This window comes from Rhinolophus ferrumequinum, chromosome 19, assembly GCF_004115265.2.
Source record: "Rhinolophus ferrumequinum isolate MPI-CBG mRhiFer1 chromosome 19, mRhiFer1_v1.p, whole genome shotgun sequence".
Taxonomy (NCBI): domain Eukaryota; kingdom Metazoa; phylum Chordata; class Mammalia; order Chiroptera; family Rhinolophidae; genus Rhinolophus; species Rhinolophus ferrumequinum.
Window position 1 is genome coordinate 60,019,067 of NC_046302.1, and position 23,339 is coordinate 60,042,405.

The window sequence follows — 23,339 nt, forward strand, 5'->3', positions numbered from 1 at the left end:
GGAAAACATTCCTTTTTCAAATATTTTTGTGAGAGACACTCATGCTTTTTTCCTTTTTTTTTAAGAGCAGCTTTTTTATATTTAGAGCAGTTTTAGGGTCATAACAAAATTGAGGGAAGGTACAGAGGTTTTCCGTACACCCCCTGCCCCACACACCACCGCTCCCCCACCATCTACAGTCCCCACCAGAACTGGACGTTTGTCACACTGTCACCCAGAGTCCATAGGCTCACTCTTGGTGGTGTACAATCTGTGGGTTTGGACAAATGGATAATGACATGTATTTGCCATCATAGTGTCACACACGGGGGTTTCAGTTCTCTCAAAATCTGTGCTCCCCCGTCCACCCCTCGCCCTCCCCCAACTCAATGCAACCACTGATCCTGTTACTGTCTCCATAGTTTTGCCTTTTCCGGAATGTCTCGTAGTTGGAATCAGACAGTATGTAACTTTTCAGTTTGGCTTCTCTCAGTGATGTGCGTTTAAGTTTCCTCCAGGTCTTTCCCTGTCTTGGAGCTCATTTCTTTTCAGTGCTGAATACGACCCCATTGTCTGGATGGACACAGTTTACCCATTTACCTACCGAAGGGCATTTTGGGTGCTTGCAGGTTTGGGCGATTATGAACAAAGTCCTTTTTTGTTGTTCTTACTACTTTTTACATTACTTTATAATTATTACGTTATTACATTAAGTTGGTACATTAAATTCTCCAACTCTTAATGAGGGATAGAAATGGCTTCACATGATTTCTGGACTGAGCCTGGATATAAATAAGTGAATGAATGACTAACACGGAGATCGGTTGTGAAGCTCCGCACAGAGCTTCACTTTGTCCAAAGGACAGGCCAGCCCTGACCGCCGACAGCCCTGTCGCTCGTCTGTCACGCTTGCTTCTGACTTGAGAGCCATGTCCTCAGAGTGGTGTCCTCCCGGGGTCAGTGATGGCCTGGCCCTCTGTCCCCGTCTCTCAGGCCACCTCCTGCTCTGGCTACTGCACCGGCGGGGCTCCTGTCTTACCTGTTCCTTCAAGGGAGTGACTGGGTCTTGGGTTCTTTATTCTGAGTGCCCAGCAGGTGCAAGTAGACAGTCAGTGACCATTTGTTAGGAGAAAGAAAAGAGAATTGTAAAAATAATTTGCCCTGGGCTGGGCAGGCGTGTTATTTGCAACGGTCTTCATGTCTCCACTGCCCCCCACCCCCGGGGTCGGAGGCTGGGTGCTGGGCTTCCCTCCGGGAGGGAGGGAGGCAGGGGAAGAGGCCTCCTGTTCCCCTCAGGAAGTAGCTGCTGTGCTGTCAGCTGGGAGGCGGGCGTGGCCCTGCTTCCCGTGGGGCTCCTGTTTGCTCAGTTATTTTGGCCAGCCCCACGCTGCCAGGACTGTCACCCTGGCAACTCGGGAGGAACGTGGCCAGCCTCTGAGTCTGCTGGAGTCTCCCCGGCAGTCGGGCCACTCACAGCCCCTCCACAGGCGTCACTCTCGTCGAAAGGGACGTCTTTGGGGGCATTTTGATTCTCAGGTCTGGTCTCAGCCTGGTGAGGGTGACATGAGGACGGGGCCCTGCCCTTCTGCCGGTCAGTCCTGCCCTGGGACTGTCGCCACCCAGCGGGGTTGCCTCCGGACCGCTGAACACAGCTGTGGAGCAGGAGCCTTGGACATTTTAGGATAATCCCCGTATCTTTAATACACGGGCCCCCGCTGTCCTCTGTTTGCCCAAAGTTGCAGAGATGTTTCCATCAAGGACAGTTAGATGTGCAGAGGGTATTTGAACCCTGTGTCCGGCTTGTCAGAGATAGACGGGCAAGTCACGACGCCTTGCATGCTTTCTGATCCCCTAAAAGCAGAGTGAGACATGGAGGCCTGAGAGGAGAGGTGTGCGGCCCAGGCGGGCGGCTCGGTGCCCGAGTCCCTCGGCAGGGCTGCTGTGCTCGGTCACGGCCTGGTCCCCGTGTCGGCTGTGGTAGCAAGGCCTCTTGGCATCAGTGTGCACCCTTCTCCCTGCAGGTTGTTGGGCGGACGGTGCCCTCGGAAGCTGTCCGTCACCCGGCTGCTCAGCACAGAGCTGCCAACAGTGGGGTGTAGGCGCTGAGCGTGTTTTGCTTTGCTTTGCTTTGCCATAGTTCCCACGACCTGCAAAATTATAATCTTGCCGTGTAAGTGCTGGCCCCGTTGTTCGGTGCACAGGGGTCTGGCCAGGCATTTGGAAGGACGGGACCTGGAAGTCAGATTCTTTCCAGCTCTATTTCTAGCTTCACGTCCTGCGTGCGTTTCAACCCCAGCAAACGCTAAGGGGGACGTTCCTTAAAATGAAAACTCGAAGTCCGTGCATCTTGCAGAGTTTGTGAGAGATCAGAGGACGGACAGCGGGCAGAGGTGGCCGACGGCCGCTTCGTGGACACAGGGCCTCCCTGCCGGCCGAACGCAAGTGCTGCCAGTCTGGGCTGCACCGCACACAGCTGCCAAGGGCAGCGGCCCTGACGTAGGAGCGCCCGGCCTGGGGGTCTGCAGGATGGCCCGATGCTCTGGGCCTGGCCGAAAGCACGTGGATGTACTTTTCTGGTTGTTCTTCAGAAGTAATACACTTGTATGGTTTGAAACTAATTATTTCTCAGAATCAGACGAGACAAGTCTGACAATGCCCGACTTGCCGAATTTGCTGAGCACGGCATTCGCAGTGGGCGCTGACCAGCCTAGGAGCCGGGGGCACCCTGCTGGCTGCCGGGCTCCCGCCTGCGCCCTGGCTGCTGCCCGTGCGCCCAGAGCGCCCCACACAGCAGCAAGAATTAGAGAGGAAGGAGGGCAGTGCCATCTTCAGAGCCACTGTTGCCAGTTCTATTGCAGTGAACCAGTTTGAATAGGCTCTCCATAAGATTTGCTTCAACTCCTGCCGTTTCTTTGAGCTCACCTGCCCTGTCACAATTTTATTAATGGGCCTCCTTAGCAGATGGCCAGGTGCCAAAAGCACCAGCAGAAAATGACTCTAATGGGTGATGAGCGAGCGCTCCAGTGGGTCGTGACGTGACACGAATCAGCCTGAACATCTCAGGATTGTCAAGAAGGTTACGAGGAATAGTTTCATTCCATGTAAATGTGATCCCTTTGAATAGTTAAATAATTCAGGTTTGAATACGGTTTAGGTTGGTAATAAAACCAAATGGCGGGAAGCGGTGGCGGGAGGGGACAGGTGCCTGCCGGGCCGGGGGACTTGGCCCCGCAGGCAGGGACCACTGCTGGTCGTGTTTTTGTTCTAAAGAGAATCCATCGTCAGCTCGGCGGCACGTTCACAGTGAGGTTCGGGCTTCTGAGGCCTTCATTTCATAATTTGTCTAATTAAGGAGAAGCTGTGCTTAGGTGAGTCTTTTCTTGTTTCCTAATGAAGGTTTTGTGTTCTTTCTCTTCCTCATTGAATCATGGTTATTGACAGACTTTGGTTTAAATAAAGGCCTCTTCTTGGAATGTTCTGGTCGTCAGCGGACGCCCTGCTCCACCAGGGGTGGTGACTGCTCCTCTTCGTCCCCTCCCACGGCCAGGCCTTGTCCACGGGGCCATTTGTACTAGCTGCTCCAGGAAGACTCTTGTCAGACCCCCCACTCTGCCCACCCGTCCCCCACCTGGCATTTCCTCCAGAACTTTCCATGGGAGGATCCTGTGGGCAGCAGGTGGGGGGCCCCAGGCTCGCTCTGCTAATTGCTGGCATTTTTTTAAATTCTCAGAATTACCTTCCTGCCAACAAAGAGTGGTTCAACTGTGGGATCGGCTCTCTCTTCAAATGAGTCGTACATACGCATGGTGTTCTCATACCGTGTTTCCCTGAAAATAAGGCCTGGCCGGACCATCAGCTGTAATGTGTTGTTTGGAGCAAAAATTAATATAAGACCTGGTCTTATATTATATTACATTATATTGTATTAGACCAGGTCTTATAGTAAAATAAGACCAGGTCTTAAATTAATGTTTGCTCCACAAGAGCTGATTGTCTGGCTAGGTCTTATTTTTGGGGAAACACGGTACCTGGGGCAGGAAGTGTGGGGATCCGTCCCAAACCTCCTGAAGGTCCCGACCACCTCGGGCTGCTGCTGGTGGGGAGTGTCCTCTCCAGGGCCCGGGGCTCCCAGGGGCAGGGAGGACAGCAGGAGGAGGACACACATCGCGCTCCGTGTCTGCTGCTCACACCCACACCCCATGTTTGCATCAACCTCGTGCCTGGTGCTGTGTCTGCTGCAGTTGGTGATTTCTCTCTAAAGTGAAAATTCCCTTTTTGTAGACTGTGACATTATCCGTGCACTCTGCACAGGCCACAGGGCTCTGGACACTCAGTAGGCTCGCAGGCGGCGAGGGTGTGAGTATGGGAGCCATTCACTCGGACTCGGGCGGCCAGGTCTGGCGAGGCTCTTCCATCTGGGGGTGTGGGGCACTTGCCCTGTCGTGGGGACTGTGCCACCTTGAGGACAAACACCAGGGGACAGTTTGACCTGTGCAGGCTTTATAGCAGCTGTCTGGAAAGCCCTGCCAGCGAGGGCAGGGCCCCTGGTGCCTGCGGCTGGGGGTTCTGTGGGGGGGCCCCCTGGGGTATTTCTTCCACCCCAGAAACAGAAGGGGAGCAGAAGCCCCAAGAAGCGGCCCCTGAGTCTACCTCAGTGGGCCAGGAGAACGTGTGTCAGCATTAGGGAAAGACCAGCAAGCTCCTGTGGGCGACCAGCCAGTGCAAGTGTGGCCGCAGGGCTGGCGGAGGCACCGCCAGGTGTGTGGGGCTGTGGAGGGGCCTGGGGGCGGGTCGCTGGGACATCGGAAGAGCCACACTCCCCCGAGGAGCGGGGCAGCCGGAAAGGGGTGTGCGGCCAGGACAGTTGTATTGAAGAAATGCACACTCCGGGCCGTTTCGTGCATATGGGGGGCCAGGAGGCAGTACTGGTCACTCGTGAAAACAACGCCAGGGGAGAAGGCGGGCAAACACCTCTCTGACTTAGCACCTAGTTTCAGAACAAGTCCCACGTAATGAAGCTATTAAAGTCTCATCACTGAAATTCCTGCCCTGTAAACGTGTAATATGGTTTCACACTTGCTTTGTCACTGGAGTGTGTATTCACCTTGAACCATCATCAGAATCACACAATTCCACGGTGGTGCTTCGCACGCCCACCCTCCTCGGCCCTGCTCCTGTTCGGACTGGCTGATGGCTGACTTACCTGCAGTCACGTGAGCACTGCCGACATCTGCCAGCCTCGGGATCACTGGTGTTTTTTCTAACCAGCGGTTCTGGTCGGAAAGGTTTGGGAGGTGTTGGGCCAGCTTGGGGGGAGGACGTCTGAGTGGGACATAGGTAGATGGGTATATGTAACAGTGCATAGTGTAAACACTACCTTGTATGTGGGTACAAAGAAATACTTTTTTGCCAAGACGAATCTTTTAGAAGAAATACAGAGTAGCGTTTAGTCTCCCGGGTGCCGAGGGAATCAGAGATTCTGCGTTCACCTCCTCGGTGGTCCTGCCGTGCTGGGTGACCCTCACAGGGCAGCGGTTTCCTGTCTGCAGGCCCTGGCCTGCCTTCTGTGGAACTCGCCCTGTCCCTGCCCGCTCCCTCTGGACAGCGGCCCGGCCTGCTCCGTGTCCAGCTCAGGCGCCTTCTGTGGCGGTTTGTCACGGCCCGGGCTGTGGGAGGAGGGCCTGGCACCCACATGCCAGGCGGGGGGAGGGCTGAGGCATTGATGTCCACACTTGTCCCGAGAGGTCACTGCAGTGCTTGGGGCCTCTGCCTGCGGCCCTCATGCCACATCCTCCTCCAGGAAGTGCCTTTCCAGGGTTATTAGCTTCTGGTTTGATTTTTACAAAAATCGTAATCAGGTTTTTAATATCTGATTTCAGTTTTTGTGTAAAGTGTCAGTGAGGGTGTTGGTGTGAGCTGGCGTCCCAGTGAATGTTGGTGACACGGGCGTGGCCGTCCCACCACCACGGACAGGTGTGGGTCTCTGCCTCCTGCCCTTGGGTGTGAAGGCCTCTGCTTTCCTCATGGTGTGTCCCCAGTGTCCTGCTGGTTTTTGGGGTGCATGCGGGCAGACCCAGAGATGGTGGGGCAGAGGTTTTCAGGACAGTGGGACCGTGGCTGCCTGGCTGGAGGAGCCCAAGTGGGGCCATTCTGCCCTTGCCGACTCTGAACGTTTTCAGTCACAGTTTCATTTCCTTGTCACGGCTCTGTGTCTCCCGGGGGCTTTTGGGAAGCTGGCACCGACTTTGAGCATCTGGAACGCTGGTGCTCTCTCTCGACAAGGCCTCCCGCGACAGCCGGCTTGGAGGGGGCTGTGCGCTGTCCCCAGGCTACCCGGAGGGACCTGGCCTGTGTCTTGGGAACAGCAAACCGCAGTTTTATCAGGGGGATTTAGAGCCATAAAAGCGAGAGAGCAAGAGCTGCTTGATAGCAAGGTTTATGAAACGCTGGGTTACCGCACAGGGGCTCATGGCTGCTCTTGGAAGGTACAGCAGAAGTAGGTCTCGCCTGCGTGGGGCGCTACGCCGTTTCCATCGGTGAGTGCCGTGGGGTGTGAACCACGTCTGGAGACCCTGGGTGTCCTGGTGTTGGCCCACGTGGGGTCCAAACCACAGCCCTGCCACCAAACGAGCGTCTTCCTGCCAGTGCCCGTGCCTGGATCTGGGTCGAGTTTCCATGTGCACGTTTCCATTATTCAGAGGCCTGGGGTATCATCTCTACATGTACCGCAGCGAGGAGCCGAGACGTTAGAAAAGTGCACAGTGGAGATCCACGAGTGTGGCTTTCCTGACAAGAATTATTAAGTACACTGGTGATGAGTTTTAAAATTATTTTGTTTTATAATTACCATGTGACGATACTTAAACCTAGCTATGCGTCAGCCTCACCTGCTTGTTTTTAAGGGATTCCTACGCCATGAGCCACCATCGCAGTTTACAAGAGAGAAACCCCAGAATCTGTGTTTCCATTCAATCCTTGAGGTGGTTTCTTTGTAGCTGGTGATTTGGGCAGCGCAACACTGATTAGCCTATTCAAGCGTGTTTAAATGTCCCCGTCTGTGTATCTAAAACTCACCTACTCACCTGTCCACTCACCCATCCATCCACCCACCCACCCATTCATCTGCTAAACAAATCGAGCACTTTTCTGTGCCAGGCACAGTCCTAGGCTCTGAAGACAGCAGGAAACCAAAGTGGACTAAGGCAGGTGAAGGCTCTGTCCTCAGGGAGGTCAGTTTCTACTGGAGAAAAAGATGGTGCATGCGATGATGATAAATGTTAAGGAATAAAAATGAAGCTGGGGGTGGCCGGGTAGCTCAGTTGGTTAGAGCGTGGCGCTGATAACACCAGGGTTGCCAGTTCGATCCCCGCATGGGCCACTGTGAGATGGGCCCTCCTTAAAAAAAAAAAAAAAGAAAGAACGGTACAGTGACATAAGAATTGGGCTGGGGGATTGCCATTTTGACCGGGTGTTTGGGGAGGCAGCTTTTGAGTAGAGAGCGGAAGAAAGCAAGGCGACCAGCACACAGCTCTCGGAGGAGGGAAGTTGGGCAGAGGGCAGCCACAGGGGCAGCTGCAGGTGGGCACGCGCGTGTGGGCACGTGAGGGGCAGTGGAGAGAAGGGAGGGTGGGAGGGGCCACGGGCACCTCGCCGCCAGGCCGGGCTGCGCTGGGGCTCTGAGCCACTGGGGAGGCGGGGGTGACGGCCCCAGATCCTGGACGCCTCGGGGCCGTGGGTCTGTACGTTTGATGGCCACGCCTCACGCGTCCTCCTTTTTATTTTGCCTTCCAGAGCACTACAGTTACGGGTCCTCCAACATCAGTGCTGGCCTGCCCCTCTCCACGGCACACCCGTCCCTGCCCACTCCATGCCACGACCTGCAGACGTCGGCGCCGGCTGTGGTGGCCGCGGGCCACCCCTCGGGGTACGGAGCCGCTGTGGACAGTGGACCCTCGGGCTACTTTCTGTCCTCCAGCCACGTGAGGCCCAGCGCGGCTCCCACGCTGGAGAGCCCGCGCATCGAGATCACGTCATACCTGGGGCTGCAGCACGGCAGCAGCCAGTTTTTCCATGATGTGGAGGTGGAGGGCGTCCTTCCCAACTCCAAGCGGTCCCCGTCCACAGCCACCTTGAGCCTGCCCAACCTGGAGGCGTACCGCGACCCCTCCTGCCTGAGCCCGGCCAGCAGCCTGTCTTCGCGCAGCTGCAACTCTGAGGCCTCATCCTATGAGTCCAACTACTCGTTTCCATACGCGTCCCCACAGACGTCCCCGTGGCAGTCCCCGTGCGTGTCCCCCAAGACCACGGACGCCGAGGAGGGCTTTCCCCGTGGCCTGGGGGCCTGCAGCCTGCTCGGCTCCCCGCGACACTCGCCCTCCACCTCACCCCGCACGAGCGTCACGGAGGAGACCTGGCTGGGGGCTCGCACCTCCCGGCCGTCGTCCCCTTGCAACAAGAGGAAGTACGGCCTCAACGGCCGGCAGCTGTCCTGCTCCCCCCACCACTCGCCCACGCCGTCCCCGCACAGCTCACCGCGGGTCAGCGTCACCGACGACACGTGGCTGGGCAACACCACGCAGTACACCAGCTCGGCCATCGTAGCCGCCATCAACGCCCTGAGCACCGACAGCAGCCTGGACCTGGGCGACGGCGTCCCCGTCAAGGCCCGCAAGACTGCCCTGGACCACTCGCCCTCCGTGGCGCTCAAGGTGGAGCCGGTGGGCGAGGACCTGGGGACCACGCCGCCCTCGTCTGATTTCCCGCCAGAGGAGTTCCCCTCCTTCCAGCACATCCGGAAGGGTGCCTTCTGCGACCAGTACCTGTCAGTGCCACAGCACCCGTACCAGTGGGCCCGTCCCCGGTCCCCGACATCCTACGCCAGGTGAGCCCGAAGTTGGGGCGGGCAGGCAGGTCGGCTTCTCCCCCCGGCAGAGGGCAGGGCCCGGTGGCTCAGGGCTCCCGTCTGCGGCTCCCAGCGGGGTCCCCCGCCTCTCCAGCTTCAGGGGTCTGCTGCCAGTGTTTGGCTCCCTTGTGTTTAGAAACGTCACCCCCTCTCTGCCCTCGGGGTCCTGTGGCGCTGCCGTGTGTGTCTCTGTAATACGTTTCCCTTTTAATGAGGACACAGTCTTGTTGCATGAGGATCCACCCTCAAGACCTCGTCCTCACTTAATTATGTCTTTAAAGAGCCCGTCTCCGAGTGAGGTCAGATTCTGAGGCGCTGGGGGTTAGGACCCCAGCCTGTGAGTGCTGGGGACACTAGTCCGCCCGGGACAAGCGTTTGCAAACACGGACACTCAGCGTTCGTTTTGTTCTCATGAAACCAAACAGTCTCTCTCCTGTTAGTGTTTCGCCTCCCTGCTCACCCACGTCCCTTCTCTCGCCTAATTGCTGTCGCCGCGTTGGTGCAGATGGGACTCGGCTCAGCAGTCCCCTGGAGCAGCAGCCCCGCTCCCACCGCGGCCCTGCCAGGGTTTGGAGAACAACACAGCCGTGTCCTCCCCCGAGACTCAGGTCCCTGCAGTCTGGTGACACAGCTCAAGCCTGTTCCCATCTCCGCATCTCGGGTTGTTGGCTTTTCCTCTTCACAGTGTGTGGGGCTGCTGTGCTCCGTAGGGCCCACTTACTCAGCCCCGTGTTTTTATTTTTAACTAAACAGCTTTCCCAAGAGGTGGGCCACTAACGACCCCTGGCAGAGAGCTTCCTGCTGCAGGGCTCTGATCAGGGGTGGAGGCGTCCACACGCCTCCAGTGCGTGGTGCCGTGCGGCCCGGGGCTGTGGCCGCCTCCCGGGAAGAGGTGCAGGCCTGTATTTTTCTGGCCTTGGAGGCCGAGTGTCGGTTCCTCCTGGTCCTTCTTTTGTTAGAAGGAGGCGAACCCACAGTTTCCAGCTGTGCGCCAGTGAGATGGGAAGTGAGTCCGGGAGGTTCTGCTCTGTCCCAGCCCCTCTCTGCCCACAGCTGACACATAGCTGATGTTGTTCGAGCTGCAAGTGGGTAATTTAGTTCTAGGCGCTGAATGAAGGCAGCTACACCGCTGTACCCTTTGGAAAGTTTGTGGTGAAGAGACAGTATAAGGTTGACAGTTTTAAAGCCATCGGATGGTGATTGGCATCCATTAAGGTTCAGAGAGAAAGCAAACGGGACCACTTGGTTTTTCTCGACTCGCATCGGGACGTGTCCACATTTCTATCCCAACGTCTGCTTTCAATACGATAAAGTTGAAAAAGCCGGTATTTTCAAAGTTATCATGAAAACAAATGCATCTCAGAGCCTGGATTTAATACATCAACATGGGAGTTTTAAAAACCCATTTGGAGGCACTTAAAACATTTAAGCACTGTTTGTGCCTGCTGCACAATCTTTATAATTTTATGTAAATAAAGCAAGACTATTTAGAAGCTCACCCCCTCAATCCCAGACTCACACACCTATGAGTTGATGACCTTCTGCGTTTCCATGGACCACGAAGGTCATAGTCACTGACAGTGGGACTTCAGTCTCCACATCGAGTGACGTCATCCACATGGCACCGTCAGGAGCACGCAGATGACTGTAGCTCAGGGCTTTTAAAGAAGCTTTAAATTTAGGCAAAGCCTGTGTGTTCGTTTGCAAGGGGCTGTTGTTGTGACAAAACACCCGACGGCCACTGTGAGGCTCCCCCGGTGTGTAGGTGGCTCCTGCCTGTGTCTCCTCTGCTGTCTCCCTTCGGGGCCTGATTCTGTGCCCGGAGTTCTCTGGGTGACAAGCACACGGGTGCGTTGACTCGCGGCCCAGCTGGCGACCTCATCCAACTCGATCACCCGGGAGACCCCATGTCCACACATGGTCACACACTGAGGTCCTCAGGTCAGGACGCCACCCTGTGCATTTTGGAGGCACACAGTTCATCCCAAAACACCCAAGCTCGCATCTCGGGGACAGTGGCAGGTTCCTGTGTCAGTGACCTGTCACCCCTCCCTGCGAGGCTCACTTGGGTGTGTCTGGTGGGTGGTTGGTGGTCGTCTGTGTGACCAGTCCTGCGTTTGCTCTGTTGTCTTTTCGGGCAGTGGAGCAGCCATTCGGTGACACATGACTGCTCTTTATCTCTTGGTCACAGAGCCTGAGTGAGCTGTATGCTCCCGTGCGTTAATGCAAACAAACAAATCACGTGGACGGCACCAAACTGCTCCCCAAGGGTTTGAAGCTGACCTTTCCCACTGTCCTGGTTCCACACCAAAATATGTTTCCTGGTCCTTGCCATGTGTTTCCATGTGATCCCGTCAGCTGGCGCTCAGGTGCAGCTGGGGGCTGTGTGGAGGTCAGAGGTGAGGCTGTTTTGCCCGCAGGAGAGGGTGAGCAGACTTCCGGCCCAGGCAGCGCTGCCAGAGCAGGTGGACGTCAGCAGGTCCCGGCTACGCGGCCGACGTGCACACTGTCTGCAGGGACATCCAGAATCCGGGACGGAGAACTTGTCATAGCAAAGCCACCCCATCCCGGCGCTCAGCGCCTGTGTGCACTTGTAATTCTGTCCCACCAGGAAAAGGAACTTCAGCGAAAAGTGTGCCGTGCTGGTCTTTTCCCAAGACATTTGTGTGCTGGGGCTCACTTCCCTTTGGGGGCTTTGTCATCTGCACAGCGTTCATGGACCCCCCGCCGCCCCTCAGTGCAGGGTGTCTGGCAGGTCCAAGAGCAACGCTGATTTCTTGCTGCAACTAAGGAAGCTGTTTGTGAAGCTCACAACATTGTCTGGATTTTGTTGATCCAGAGTTCAGACTTCCTTTACAGTTTAACGGAATGACGCTTCTGTTCTTGAAGCTTGGAGATGTGCAGAAATCTAGGGAACTTGCCAGCTCCCGTGAACAGTCCAGTTCTAGGTCCAGGTCAGGCCACGAGCCTCCCCAGGAGGGTGTGCTCCAGTCCTTCCCGGGTGGGATGCGGATGAGACAGCAGCTTCCAGAGGCCCGCCGGGCTGCAGGGCGGCCTGAGCGTTTAGAGGACACTGACCGGCGTGTCTTCTTTCTACATGGTAGTTTTGAGATGGTGGCTTTAAAGGGTTTCACCTGAACCCCGAGGAAGCAAGGTGTGCAGCTGAGCATGTGCGTCACCTGGTCTTTCACAGGAGCGATGGCGCGTCGTCCCGGGCGGTGCCGTCGCTGCCCCCACACACCCCGCACTGTTTCCTTTCGCAATAGGCTCGCGGAAACTTGCAGCGTTTGACGCTTCACCATCTTCAGCTGTCTGCGCCCAGTGTCGTCTCTGAATTCACGGAGACACATGAGGAATATGGACTTAGAAACAGTGGGTTTAGAAAGGCAGGAGCTTTTGATGAGAGCGCGATCAGTGACACTCTTAAACTTCCCGTGCCCTCCAGTGAAACTCCTGAACATGAAGCTTTGGCTTTGGATTTGCATCCTTACAAAGAAGGAGATTTTCTAAGGGGCAAGATGAGCCTACTGAACAGTTTTTACTTGGGGACAACGGGTTCAGTGACCCAAGCAACTAACTACACGTCCATATCCGTGTATTTTAGGTTTTTGGCTGTGAAATTGATGATTTTAGTTAATACCCGTAACTTCTGTGCTATGCAGAAGCATCGGCTTCCAAAATCTGAAAAAAAATTCCTGCTGACCCCGACTGCGTTTCATAGATGATCTGAATATTTCAGAGTTTATCCTAATTTGGAGTAAGATTAAACAGCTACCAGCCACGTGCCTTTCCACAGGGGTCACCACCACTCCGCTCTGCCGGGTGCCCTGGCTGGGGCCAGCTCACCTGGGGTCTTTTCTCGACTATGGGAGGGATGCCACCTGCACGTCACGAGAGGACGCGCGCTCACAGTGAGCCTTACAACAGACAACAGTGCGGGAGGTGTTGTAGGGCCACAGTCGCTGCCTGCACAGCCCGAGACTGACAGGGCCTGGCTCAGAGTCGGGGACGCTTGCTCAGGCCCCCGTTATTGATGGCCAGCTGGCACTCAAGCTTGTGAGTACCTGGTCCCAAAGCTGCCCCTCACTGGGTCCCTGCCACCAGGAGACCCGTCTAATTTTCTGAGGCTGTGGGATGGCGTCAGGCGCTGTCTGGAACCTGACAAAGACACACATGTCCTGTTACCAGGACGCGAAGCACACTGCTGGTGCAGGTGGGAACCCCACAGACACAGGTCTCCATGAAGCCCCGAGACTAACCTGAGCCACAGCCCCTTCTAGAGGCGTCTGCAGGTAAAGCCAGTGTTCAGGGGTCAGGAATGGCTGTTGTCTGGGAATGGCTCATTCACAAAGCGATGTGTGCACTTCTGCACAACAACCTGCCCGTGCAGGGCTCGGCTGGTCGTCGTCTTCTGGGCCGTATGTGGTGCCAGCTGTGCAGAGCTCTGAACAGTCTTTCAGACCCAACGGCTCGCTTCTGGTTGTGCAATTTCTTTCCGGCTCCAGAGTTCACAGCTGACGCTTGAAAAGTGCTTTGCCGACCTGACTTCTAACTCGCGAGCTTAGCCTGAGGTTTCCTGAGACGGTGACCGGGCAGCAGAGGCTGGGCTGGGTGCTCTGCTGCAGCCTCAGGCACGTCCCAAGGTCAGTGTGCAGGGTGTGGCCCGCCTTTCTCTCACTGATGTGATTCTGTGAACTGTCTGTTACCAGGCAAAGAGGAAGTACTGTTCCTGGACAGGACAGAAGAATTTGAATTTCTGTGGCTTTGCACTCAGATTCTTAAATCGAGCCATCGAGGCCTGAAATGCTGGCTGATTTCCTAGAATAATGCAAATGCTAGAGGAGTCGCAGCCATGGGACTCAGCAGCCCCTGGTCTGGCCCTGCTGTGTCCGTGCCATGTGTGCGGGGGCTGTGACAGCACTACGGCCTCACGTGTCTCCAATCCTGAGATTTCCCAGACTGCTGAGTGCTGGCTGGGAGGGCGCGTCCAGTGACGATGTGACCGCAGACAAAGAAGCCATTTCTGCTCAGACCTTCTTCTCAGGACAGCGCGTGGGAAGTGCCCCTGGAGCGGCGCCTGCGGCAGACCTGGGCTGGGCCACCACGGGCACCAGACAGAGGGTCTGCTTAGGGGATAAAAATTTAATGGGGAGACCGCGGTTGTCCACATTAAAACTAGGCCTTCCGTGCAATTAATGGGACTTATTTGTCAGTGTTCTTGGGTCCCTGAGCAAAAATGGTTTTATGGATCACGATGAGGTTTGCTTCCCTCAGTGTGTCCGAAGCGTTTTCTGGAGCCTGGGTGACACACAGCATTAAGTAGCTTGGTTTCCAATAAGGAAGCAACTTGTGTGAGATTTCCCATCCAGTATAGGCTGCTCTGTGCTTTGAGTGCCACCTACACGTGGGACAGACCTGTCCACAGTGAGGAAGCTGGCTGTGCAGACAGAGGAAGGGCCAGCCGGCCACGTGGCTGCGTTTGACTTAGTGCCACAAGTGCTCAGGTCAGGGCGCTCAAACCCTGAGGCCACCTGCAGATGTGGCGGATGACAGCCAGGGACCCGCCAGCCTGGTGCAGGCACGGGCTCTGGGTTGTAGGGAGGAAGGGACGCTTGTCCCTGGGAACTGGGGACCGCAGGTGTTCAGAGGCAGCGCCCTGAGGGCAGCCGTCCAGGCCCTGGGCGTGGGCTCAGAGCCCCAGCCACGTTGTCCGAAGCTGAGGTGGACGGTCCAGCTGTTCCTGTGCACGCAGGCTGGCTGTAGGTCTGAGTGGCTGTTTCAGATCTCGTGACTCACTCAGGCGCCAATGACACGTGGTGTGGACCAGCGTTGGAAGGTCCTCAAGCCGTGTGCCTGATGCCCAATTTCCTCTCCAGTCAATGTCCATAGGTGAACACGGCACCTGTGGGGCAGGCACCCTGTGCCAGGGGCCGGTCCTGGTCCCCTGAACCCGGAGCTCTGCAGAGCGGGTGGGGAGAGCACTATGGCCGGAAAGCCTCGTGCCTCCCTCCCCAGGGACCTGCACGGGGCTGAGCAGCTCATCGGTGTGGGAGGCAGTGCACGGACAAATCTCACTTCACAGAGGGGGAAACAGGCACACGGAAAGCGCTCCCCGCCCAGTGAAAGGCCAAGAGCCGCAGGTCTCCAGGCCCCTGTCCTGGCCATGTGGGGCGTGTTCCCTGCAGGTCAGGGCCTGAGACCTGGCCTCTCGCTCCACTGATGGCCTTGAGCTCCTGACCCACAGAAGGGCACGTGGTGCCACCGTGCAGGTGTGCAGGGACCAGAAGAGGAGGGGACGTGAGTTAGCACTGTTTTATTTAAGTCAGCATTAGCACGAGTGGTGGGTCAGAAGCAGACGTGTGTGGAGTGTCACGGGGGCATGACGGTCACTCACTGGCCGTGTCGGAGACACCTGGTGAGGTGGCAGCGCCCAGTGGGGTCCTGCCTGTGGGGTACAGCGTCTCCTGTCATCTGAGGACACGACTCCGCCCCGAACACCAGGTGTCAGACTCACCCCTCTCTGTCAGCAGCGCCCACGGCCCTGAGGTGACCTGAGGATAGCTCATCATCACACCCTGAACCGCAGCAGTTTGTTTGAACTTCGCGTTTCAAAAAGAATGATCGCGTTTCCATGAATGTCTGGAACTAAGTGGACTCACCGTGACCTTGGGGCAGCGGTGACGTCCCAGCGTCACTGTACAGTGACGTCCCACCAGTGGCGTGTCTGCTTTGTGGTTTGTTCGTGCCCATCCTCCACTCAGCAGGTGAGTCTGAGTGTAGTCTTTGTATGAGTGACCGCTGGAAGGCGCAGGCTGGACACTGGTCCCAAAGCCTCACCTGTGTGCTGACTGGTTAGCGGCAGGCGTAGTGGAGAAACGGGGACGGCCAGAGTGCCGCTGCCTTGGGGTTCTCGCCCAGGCAGAGCATCCCTCCCACCGATCCATCCGTCCGTCCGTCTGTCAGACGGGGACGGCCCCCTGAACCTTTGCTGCTCTGTCTGAGCGTCAATACCAAGAGAATGAGCGTCTTCCCAGGGCTGGACAGTGTGGTCTGGAGGGACAGAGACAAGAAGGGACAGAGGGTAGGCTCTGAGCACCTCCTTTTCCACGTGGGCGGGTTTCTGGACAAGAGCGCTTCCTGTCTCATGGAGCGCCCCGAGTTGCAGGGGTGTCTGAGGCGGCCGGACAGGCTTCTCCCGCCCGCGCAGCGGGAAGGCAGGGCTCCCCGGTGGGACGGCTGAGCTGGGTGGTCCTGAGCACACCCGCTCGCAGGCCGAGAGCTGTGCTGGTCACCTTTTAACCTTTTAAGTTAGAAAAAACAAAACAAGAAACAATTAGGAGGCCTCTGGCTGCAGAGCCTGAGAAAGTGAGAAAGGTTTTGTTCCATCGTCCTTAAGCGGAGATTGTCTTTGCTTTGGTGGATTTGAGTCCTGCCAGGTCCACAGTCTGTAGCTTTAGCTACTTGAGGAGTATTGGCGTCCTAAAAAGCCTTTACAGTTTTCTTCTAAGTGGTAGGTACACATGGGGTCTGACTCTTAGAAAACTCAGAATTGAAAGGGTTGCGCCCAAACCATTAGGAACTTACCCGAAACACTGATTCTGAGATTCCTGCGCTCAGCGACGTGGGCGGAGGGTCCACAGTGAGAATGGGTCCACTCGGACGATGAGTGGACACGGGCTTTTAGGGGGCAGGCAGGTTTCTGAAGGGCCCTCACACACGTGGGCGAAGCGGTGGCTTTTGTTCAGTGCTCTCCCCAGCGGGCGGGGCGCAAGGGAGGCTGGAACTTGAACAAAGTTATCAGCTGGGGTTCCACAAGGACGGCCTTCCACTATCGAATTTTTTAAAATGCAGATAAACGAAAACAGAAAGGGGTCGCTGACAGTCCTCCCTCCACCGGTGCCATGGTGGTCAGTAAGCACACATCTTCTGTGCCCGTTTGCTTGGTGTTACAGAAAACTGTGGGATTGCAGTCATAGCCCCAGGTCCTGTGGGTCCCCTGACGCTGGTGACAACTGGCTCACGGTCAGCTGGTCTCGCCCCCACTCCCCACCCGGCCAGTGTGCAGCATGTCCCAGACATCACATTGGCTTGTCCTTCCAGGACAGGGACTCGTTTTTAGAACTGTGACCCGTCAGCTATCATAGTACATGCTCATAAGCAATTTGGAATCACCCTTGTGGTGCCGAGCGAGCCGCCTGCCGTGTGCCGTCTTCAGGCTCCGTCCCTCAGTCGCTGACTGGCTGCCAGTTTTCCTTTCCTGCTTTCTCCCTTCCCAGCATTCAGCTTTCCCTAGCCCTGATGGCACAGACCTCCTCTGCGGTGTCACCTGGCGTGCTCGTCTGTCCCAGGAGTCCTCGTGTTTTTCTCACATCAGTGCTGAATCTGGGGGAATGGCTGGGGTAGTGGCTTCGTGTTTTGGAAGTGGTGTGTGCACGTCCCTCGGGAGGCAGACGCCTGTGTCTCTCTCTGAGGTCACTGATGAAAGGGTCTAAAAGTGGTTTTCAGGTTCAAATGGAGAGACTAGGGTTGAAGGTCAGTCCTGTGCCTGTTCTGCCCCCGTTAGTGCTGGGATCTCACGGGTGGTGGGGTCACCGCCCGTCTGTGGGCTGGGAGGAGATGGGACAGCCCTGTGAGCCTGAAGCACCATCGTCCGCAGGGAACCACTGTCCAGAGAAGCCAGGGCTCGGGCTGCGCTGTGGGCCGTCTGCGGGTCCCAGGGCTCGGGCTGCGCTGTGGGCCGTCTGCGGGTCTCAGGGCTCGGGCTGCGCTGTGGGCCGTCTGCGGGTCTCCGCGCTGCTTCCTGCGGTCAGCGGTGCGTCCACAGGGACGCGGGGGCGTTGCAGGGAACGGTGACGGTCTTCACCCACAGAGACCCTCGAGGCCGCACTTGGTCTGAGTCGAGGTGTCCAGTCACGCAGAGGGGACAGCTGTGATGACAGGCACCTCACTGCGGACCTTCTGTGTGGCTGTAGGAAGGAAGCAGCTCTCTGTGAATCTTTTAAAAAGAGTCTCCGATTTTGGGTCACAGTGTGTAGGTGGCCCGAGGCTGTGAAATAAGCGTTTAAAAAATTCCTTCGCACTTTTTCTGTGTGAAGGAAACAAAAGCTCAATGAAAAATGAAAGGCTTTCTCGTGGGAAACGGGCGGCCACAGTGGCTCCGACAGTGGGGTGACTCAGACTGGGAATGCGGGGGTGCTCGTTGCCCACGGGGAGCCGCGTCCACACACAGCACAGCCAGCTGGGACGGTATGACTCGCTTCCCTGGTGTTGTCACCCGAGGTGTCCCCCAGCGAGGACGACATAGTTAGGAAATCTCCGGGAGACAGCCAGGCCGCAGCCACGCTGCTGTGTGACCACACCGTCCGAGCTCCCGGCGGCTGGGGTCTGTGGGCGTGGCGCCATCCTTCACCTAGTGCCGCCTGTGCCCCGGTGGGCGGCAGTGACAGCAGTCACGTGATGGAAACAGCAGGTGCTCAGCAGGGAGGTATGGGAGGTGTGGAGCCACGTGTGACAGCGGCTTCCTGGCCTTTTCTAGGAGGTGATGGTAATATTCGTGGGTGACGTGACCTGGGTTCTTATATACCAGGCATGACAACAAGCACTTAAAAACTTTGTTTCGTAAGAATTCTGGATTCACAGAAGGTTACAGAGAGATCCGTGCCCGTCAGCCCGAGTCCCCAACAATGACACGTTCCGAGGTGGCCACTGCCAGTCCTGGGCCGCAGGAGGAGAGCGAGCGTGTCGAGGGCTCAGGGAAGCGCGTGTCTGGGCCCCGCACGCCTGGTGCCGACGCTGCCATGTGGCCTGCGGGGAGGGCTGTGTCCGAGGCTCTTCGGACTACAGGCAGCTTTCACCAGCGCTGCGCCCAAGACTGCTGGAGCACGTCTTCCTCGTGTGACTGTGTTGTGTTCTGTGAGTTCACCCTACACGTGACATTCGCAAGGCCACAACCCTCGGTTTCTGATGGCCCTCACAGGGCCAGGGAGCCGTGAACGCTGTTGGCCATAGTTGGATGTTAATTAAGGACAGTGATTGTCCCTGTGTCTGTCTGCAGTGGCCTGTGCAGGCCCTGGAGAAGCAGGTTCTGTGTCATGATGGGGGACAGGGCCTGGGGCCGCACTGTGTTAGAAAAATGTGCGTAAGAAATCGGGACACGTAGAGGCCTGGAGAGCCTCAGAGGTGTCACCACAATCGGTGTGGACGTGTTTATATTTGTCATTAATACATGATGGGTGGTTGTACTTCGTGTCACAGAATCACGTGACAATGCAGCTCAGGCCTCCTTGGTGCACGGAGCATGACACGTGGTCCCCCCAGCACCTGGGGGCGTCTGGAGGTGTGTTCCCAGCGTCAAACAGTCACGCTTTTTGATATGCCTGTGACTCTGTGCCAAGGAAACGAGCACAAAGGAGTCCGGGTCTCATGCCTGGACGCTCACATCTCTTCATAAAGCCGTGAGCCGTGCAGCTGTGATTGAACCACTTCTGCATATGCCAAAATGCTCAAAATGTGATCTTTAAATTTAAAAAAGCCAGCATATCACATGTATTTTTTGTTTTGTTAACACATATCCCTTTTTATATAAAAAGACTCAACTCCACACCCAGCAGCGGGGCTGGCCGGAGCTCAGGACAGGCAGGGCCGTCCGTCAGCACTTTGCTCCAGTCGTAGGTTTTTTTTCTGAATCAGACAAATTCTCACTTTTTGTGGAGCTGCCAAATCCATGCTGAAAATTTCCAACCAAAAACAATCATTTTAATTGTCTCTATTACAATGTTATGCAATGAGCCATTCTGACTCTACAGTGTGTGGCTGAGTCTATCTGCGATTCAAGAGCAAATTATTTACACGGTTTATTTTGTGACATTGAACTGCAAAGTGGTTTAGATGGTCCGTCTGCCCTTAGCCCGGCGGTGACGGGTGGGGGGACATTCCTTCCTCCTCCTCCTCCTCCTCCTCTTTCTTCTTTCTCTCTCTGCCCCCGCCGTTCGCCCTCTCCCTCTCTCCCATCATCTCTCTAATTTCCTGGGAGTCAGAAGGACCTAACTTTTTGTTTCTTTTTCTGTTCATAGTAACAGGTAGCCTCGTAACTCAGGCCCACAGCTTAGGTAAGATGATGTGATGTAAATGGCAGTCTGGCTTCCTGCCATGGGGACCACGGGGCCTGGGGCTCTCGGTGGCACTGCCCGCACAGTGTCTGTCTGTCTGGGAGCGGGCGGGGTGGGGCGGGGCACCCACTGTAAAATAGTCATTATGGATCCGGACCCTGTGGACTCCAGCCGGCCAGACAGCGCCCGGGCCCCGGGCCCCCCTCAGACCGAGCAGGAAGCCTGCGCTCAGGCCTCCCCTCCTCCTGGCAGTGGTGCCGGAAACAGAGCGGTGCGGCTGATAACCTCATCCAGGAAGTGCCTCTGCCGGCCACAGCCCCTGAAACTGCCACGTGCACCAGGGCACCTCCCCGCCAGGAAGGCTGTCGCTGGGCCGCTATGTCATGTCACTCAGAGGTGACACTGCGCTTGATGGCGATTCCGCCGTGCCCAGCCCTGTGACTTCGCATTTTCTCATTTCTGTGCTCACGCGTGTTTATCCCATGCTTACTGGTCAAATTGGGGATGACTCAGGCTGTGCTGGTGAGAAACATGGGCTGGCCCCCAGCGTCTTGTTGAATGCAGGAGCAGACAGGCGCAGAGGGTGGGCTCAAGCTGTGTCATCTCTCTCACCCTGACGTCCTCTGCAGAGTCCGGTTTGCAGGTGGCGGTGGCATAGGGGACTTTCAGAAGCCCCCAGTAGACACGCAGAGGAACCCCCCTCACAGCCCTAAGAGCAAAGTGGCCGAGGGCCGAGGGCCAGCGTCCCCAGGGCTGTCCCATGCCTGACTGCTGGGTGCTACAGGCCGACGTTCACCCTGTTTGCGGGGACTCACTGAGGGCATCTGGCCACATCTACACAGACTGGACACACACGGCTCCTCTCGTGCTGCACGAGTGGGATTTGCCAGAAGGAGAGGCCCAGCCAGCGTCGGCGCAGCCAGGCGGGGCTTTCCATGGCCAGGATCCGACGCATGTTGTGTGGGGAGTACAGGGGCTTTGGCGTGGGCAGGTCTGGTTGCACGTGGCAAATTGCCTCCCCCTGCAAAACCTCCGTCTCCTCGTCCGTGGAACGGGCCATTCGCGCCCATGTCCAGTGCCTTGGGCTGTGAAGACGTGTGGCACACCTCCCCCTGCCCCATTGCTGGCTCCCCGCTATTCCCTGTTGGCTGCTGGGAGGGCTGTCTTGCTTGTCTGCATGAGTGACAGGCCGGGTCACCAAGTCCCAGAGAGTGGTAGGAGGGACGGAGGCCCAGGCCTGCAGGATCTCAGTCCCAGGCGCACCCCCCTTGATTCTAGAAAGAGCTTCGATTAGTTCTGGAACCTGCCTGATTGGGGAGGGTAAATGAGTCACAGGGGCCTGTCGAGAAGGAAAGGAAACACCGTGAGGCTGTTGCAGCAAAGTGTGCCCGTCTCACTCAGGGACCACGCGGCGAGCAGCGGATGGCCCACCCCTCGCCGAGGTCACGCGGCCACTGGCTTCGCAGACACTTAACTTCCTTGTGTCGGGACAGAGTCCTTTTCGATGGGAAGGTGAAACGTCAGTCAGATGGTGAGGGACGCGGAGCCGCCGCTCCCCACAGTGACGCACGCGGGACTCTGACCTCTGCTTGTTCCCTTGCAGCCCATCCCTGCCTGCCCTCGACTGGCAGCTGCCGTCACACTCGGGGCCCTACGAGCTGAGGATCGAGGTGCAGCCCAAGTCCCACCACAGAGCCCACTACGAGACGGAGGGGAGCCGGGGGGCCGTGAAGGCGTCGGCAGGAGGACACCCCAGCGTGCAGGTACCGCGGTCTGCTCCCACACCAGGCAGGCGCACCCGGTGCCTCTGTGGTGACGCCTGACACTCTCCTGTGTCTCCTTTTTAAAACCCATTGTGACGTCCTGAGCAGGCGGGTGGCTTGTTTTCACACAGTTAGGTCCTGGTCTCCTGAGGACACGTCGTGGCCGGTATGGGACCCACACAGGCCCCGCGGCTGCGCTCAGAGATGCTCCCACTCCCACACACTCGGGCTCAGGGGCGGTGGCAGTCGTCGGGCCCCGTGTGGAAGTGGGAGCTTCTCTTCAGTGCGGTTCTGCTCTGGGGCACAGGCGGTGGATACCCAGAAGCCTGGCTGTGGTTGGGGACCGAATGGCCGATGTCCCCACAGGTGGCTAAACGCCCTGGTTTGCAGTTTGTAGGGGGTGGGTCACGCAGTGACTTCAGCCAACAGCCTCATTGTTCTCTGTCTAGATGGACACTGTCCATCCCCATGGTTTCCTGAGTGGGCGTATTTTGGTCAGAAAAGATAGGAAAGACAGAAACGAGAAGTCAGGGAGAGACATCTTGGCCAAGAAATCACCTGGGCCACTGCAAGGACATGACTCACTTCCTGGGTGGCAGCTGGTGGGCAGGGTGGGCAGGGTGTCTTCTGTGCCATGTGGGAGACTTGACCCTGGGTGCTATCTGATTTTCAAGGTTTCCTAGAATACAAAATTGTAAAGAAAATAAGAACAGTAGTACCTCGGTTTTCGAACGTCTCCGTTGACGCACATTTCGGTTTACGAATGCGGTAAACCCGGAAGTAAATGCTTTGGTTTTCGAACACGTCTCAGAAGTTGAACATGTCACGTGGCTTCTGCTGAGTGCAAGATCCTGAGGCCCAGCTGTTGGCTGTTTTCAAACTTTTCAGAACTCGAACCGTCTTCTGGAACGGATTACGTTAGAAAACCGAGGTACCACTGTATAACCTTGAAATAAGCATTTTTATTTTGAAGACCTTTTCTGTAACCAATGTGCAGAAAGGTTTCTCAGAACCACGGGGAGAGCTTGTCCCTTCGTTTCCTTTCCAGAAGTTGCAGTGAGAAAGTTGGAGGCTCCCGACAGCCTTGCCTCCCATTTCAGTGCAGCCACAGGTATCACGTCCATGCCCGCCAAGCAGGTGGACGCAGGCCTGCTCATGTTGTCACCCCCACTCAGCGACACACAGACAATGGGCACATGAGTGTCCAATTCTGTGGTCAGGGCCACATAAAGAATTGAAACCAAGGGGTGGCCAGGCGCTGCGGGCCTGGGCTACGGGCTGTCCTGGGGGAGGCCTCCCAGCAGCCTCAGCTCACAGGCAGAGCCCCGCGGAGTGGGGCCCACGGCCGTCTCTGCCCCGCTGTGGCTCAGGTCCACCCCCAGTCCCAACAACTCCCAAGTGGGGTCAGCAGAGAGAGCCCTCGCTCTGTCTCTCTTTCCCTGGCCGTCCACCCTTTTACCATTCATTTCCTGGCACTGTTTCCAGACCCTGCAGATGGCTGACCTCCAGCCGTATCTGCTAATACAGGCCGCAGAGGTGTCCTTGGCCCAAAACAAGTTCTGTCGACACGGAGGCTGCCTTTGGTTG

At 56.8% G+C, this 23,339-nt stretch overlaps 1 protein-coding gene across 6 annotated transcripts in view; it reads left to right on the plus strand.

Annotated features, from left to right (window-relative positions):
• The window catches only part of NFATC1 (nuclear factor of activated T cells 1), a 106,552-nt gene that overhangs the window by 6,736 nt on the left and 76,477 nt on the right, over positions 1-23,339 (plus strand). For all 6 annotated transcript variants that reach the window (XM_033087400.1, XM_033087403.1, XM_033087404.1 and 3 more), the window contains exons 2-3: positions 7,771-8,860; positions 21,593-21,752. In XM_033087400.1, coding sequence (XP_032943291.1) covers positions 7,771-8,860; positions 21,593-21,752 — 1,250 coding nt within the window. The remainder of the gene's footprint in view (positions 1-7,770; positions 8,861-21,592; positions 21,753-23,339) is intronic.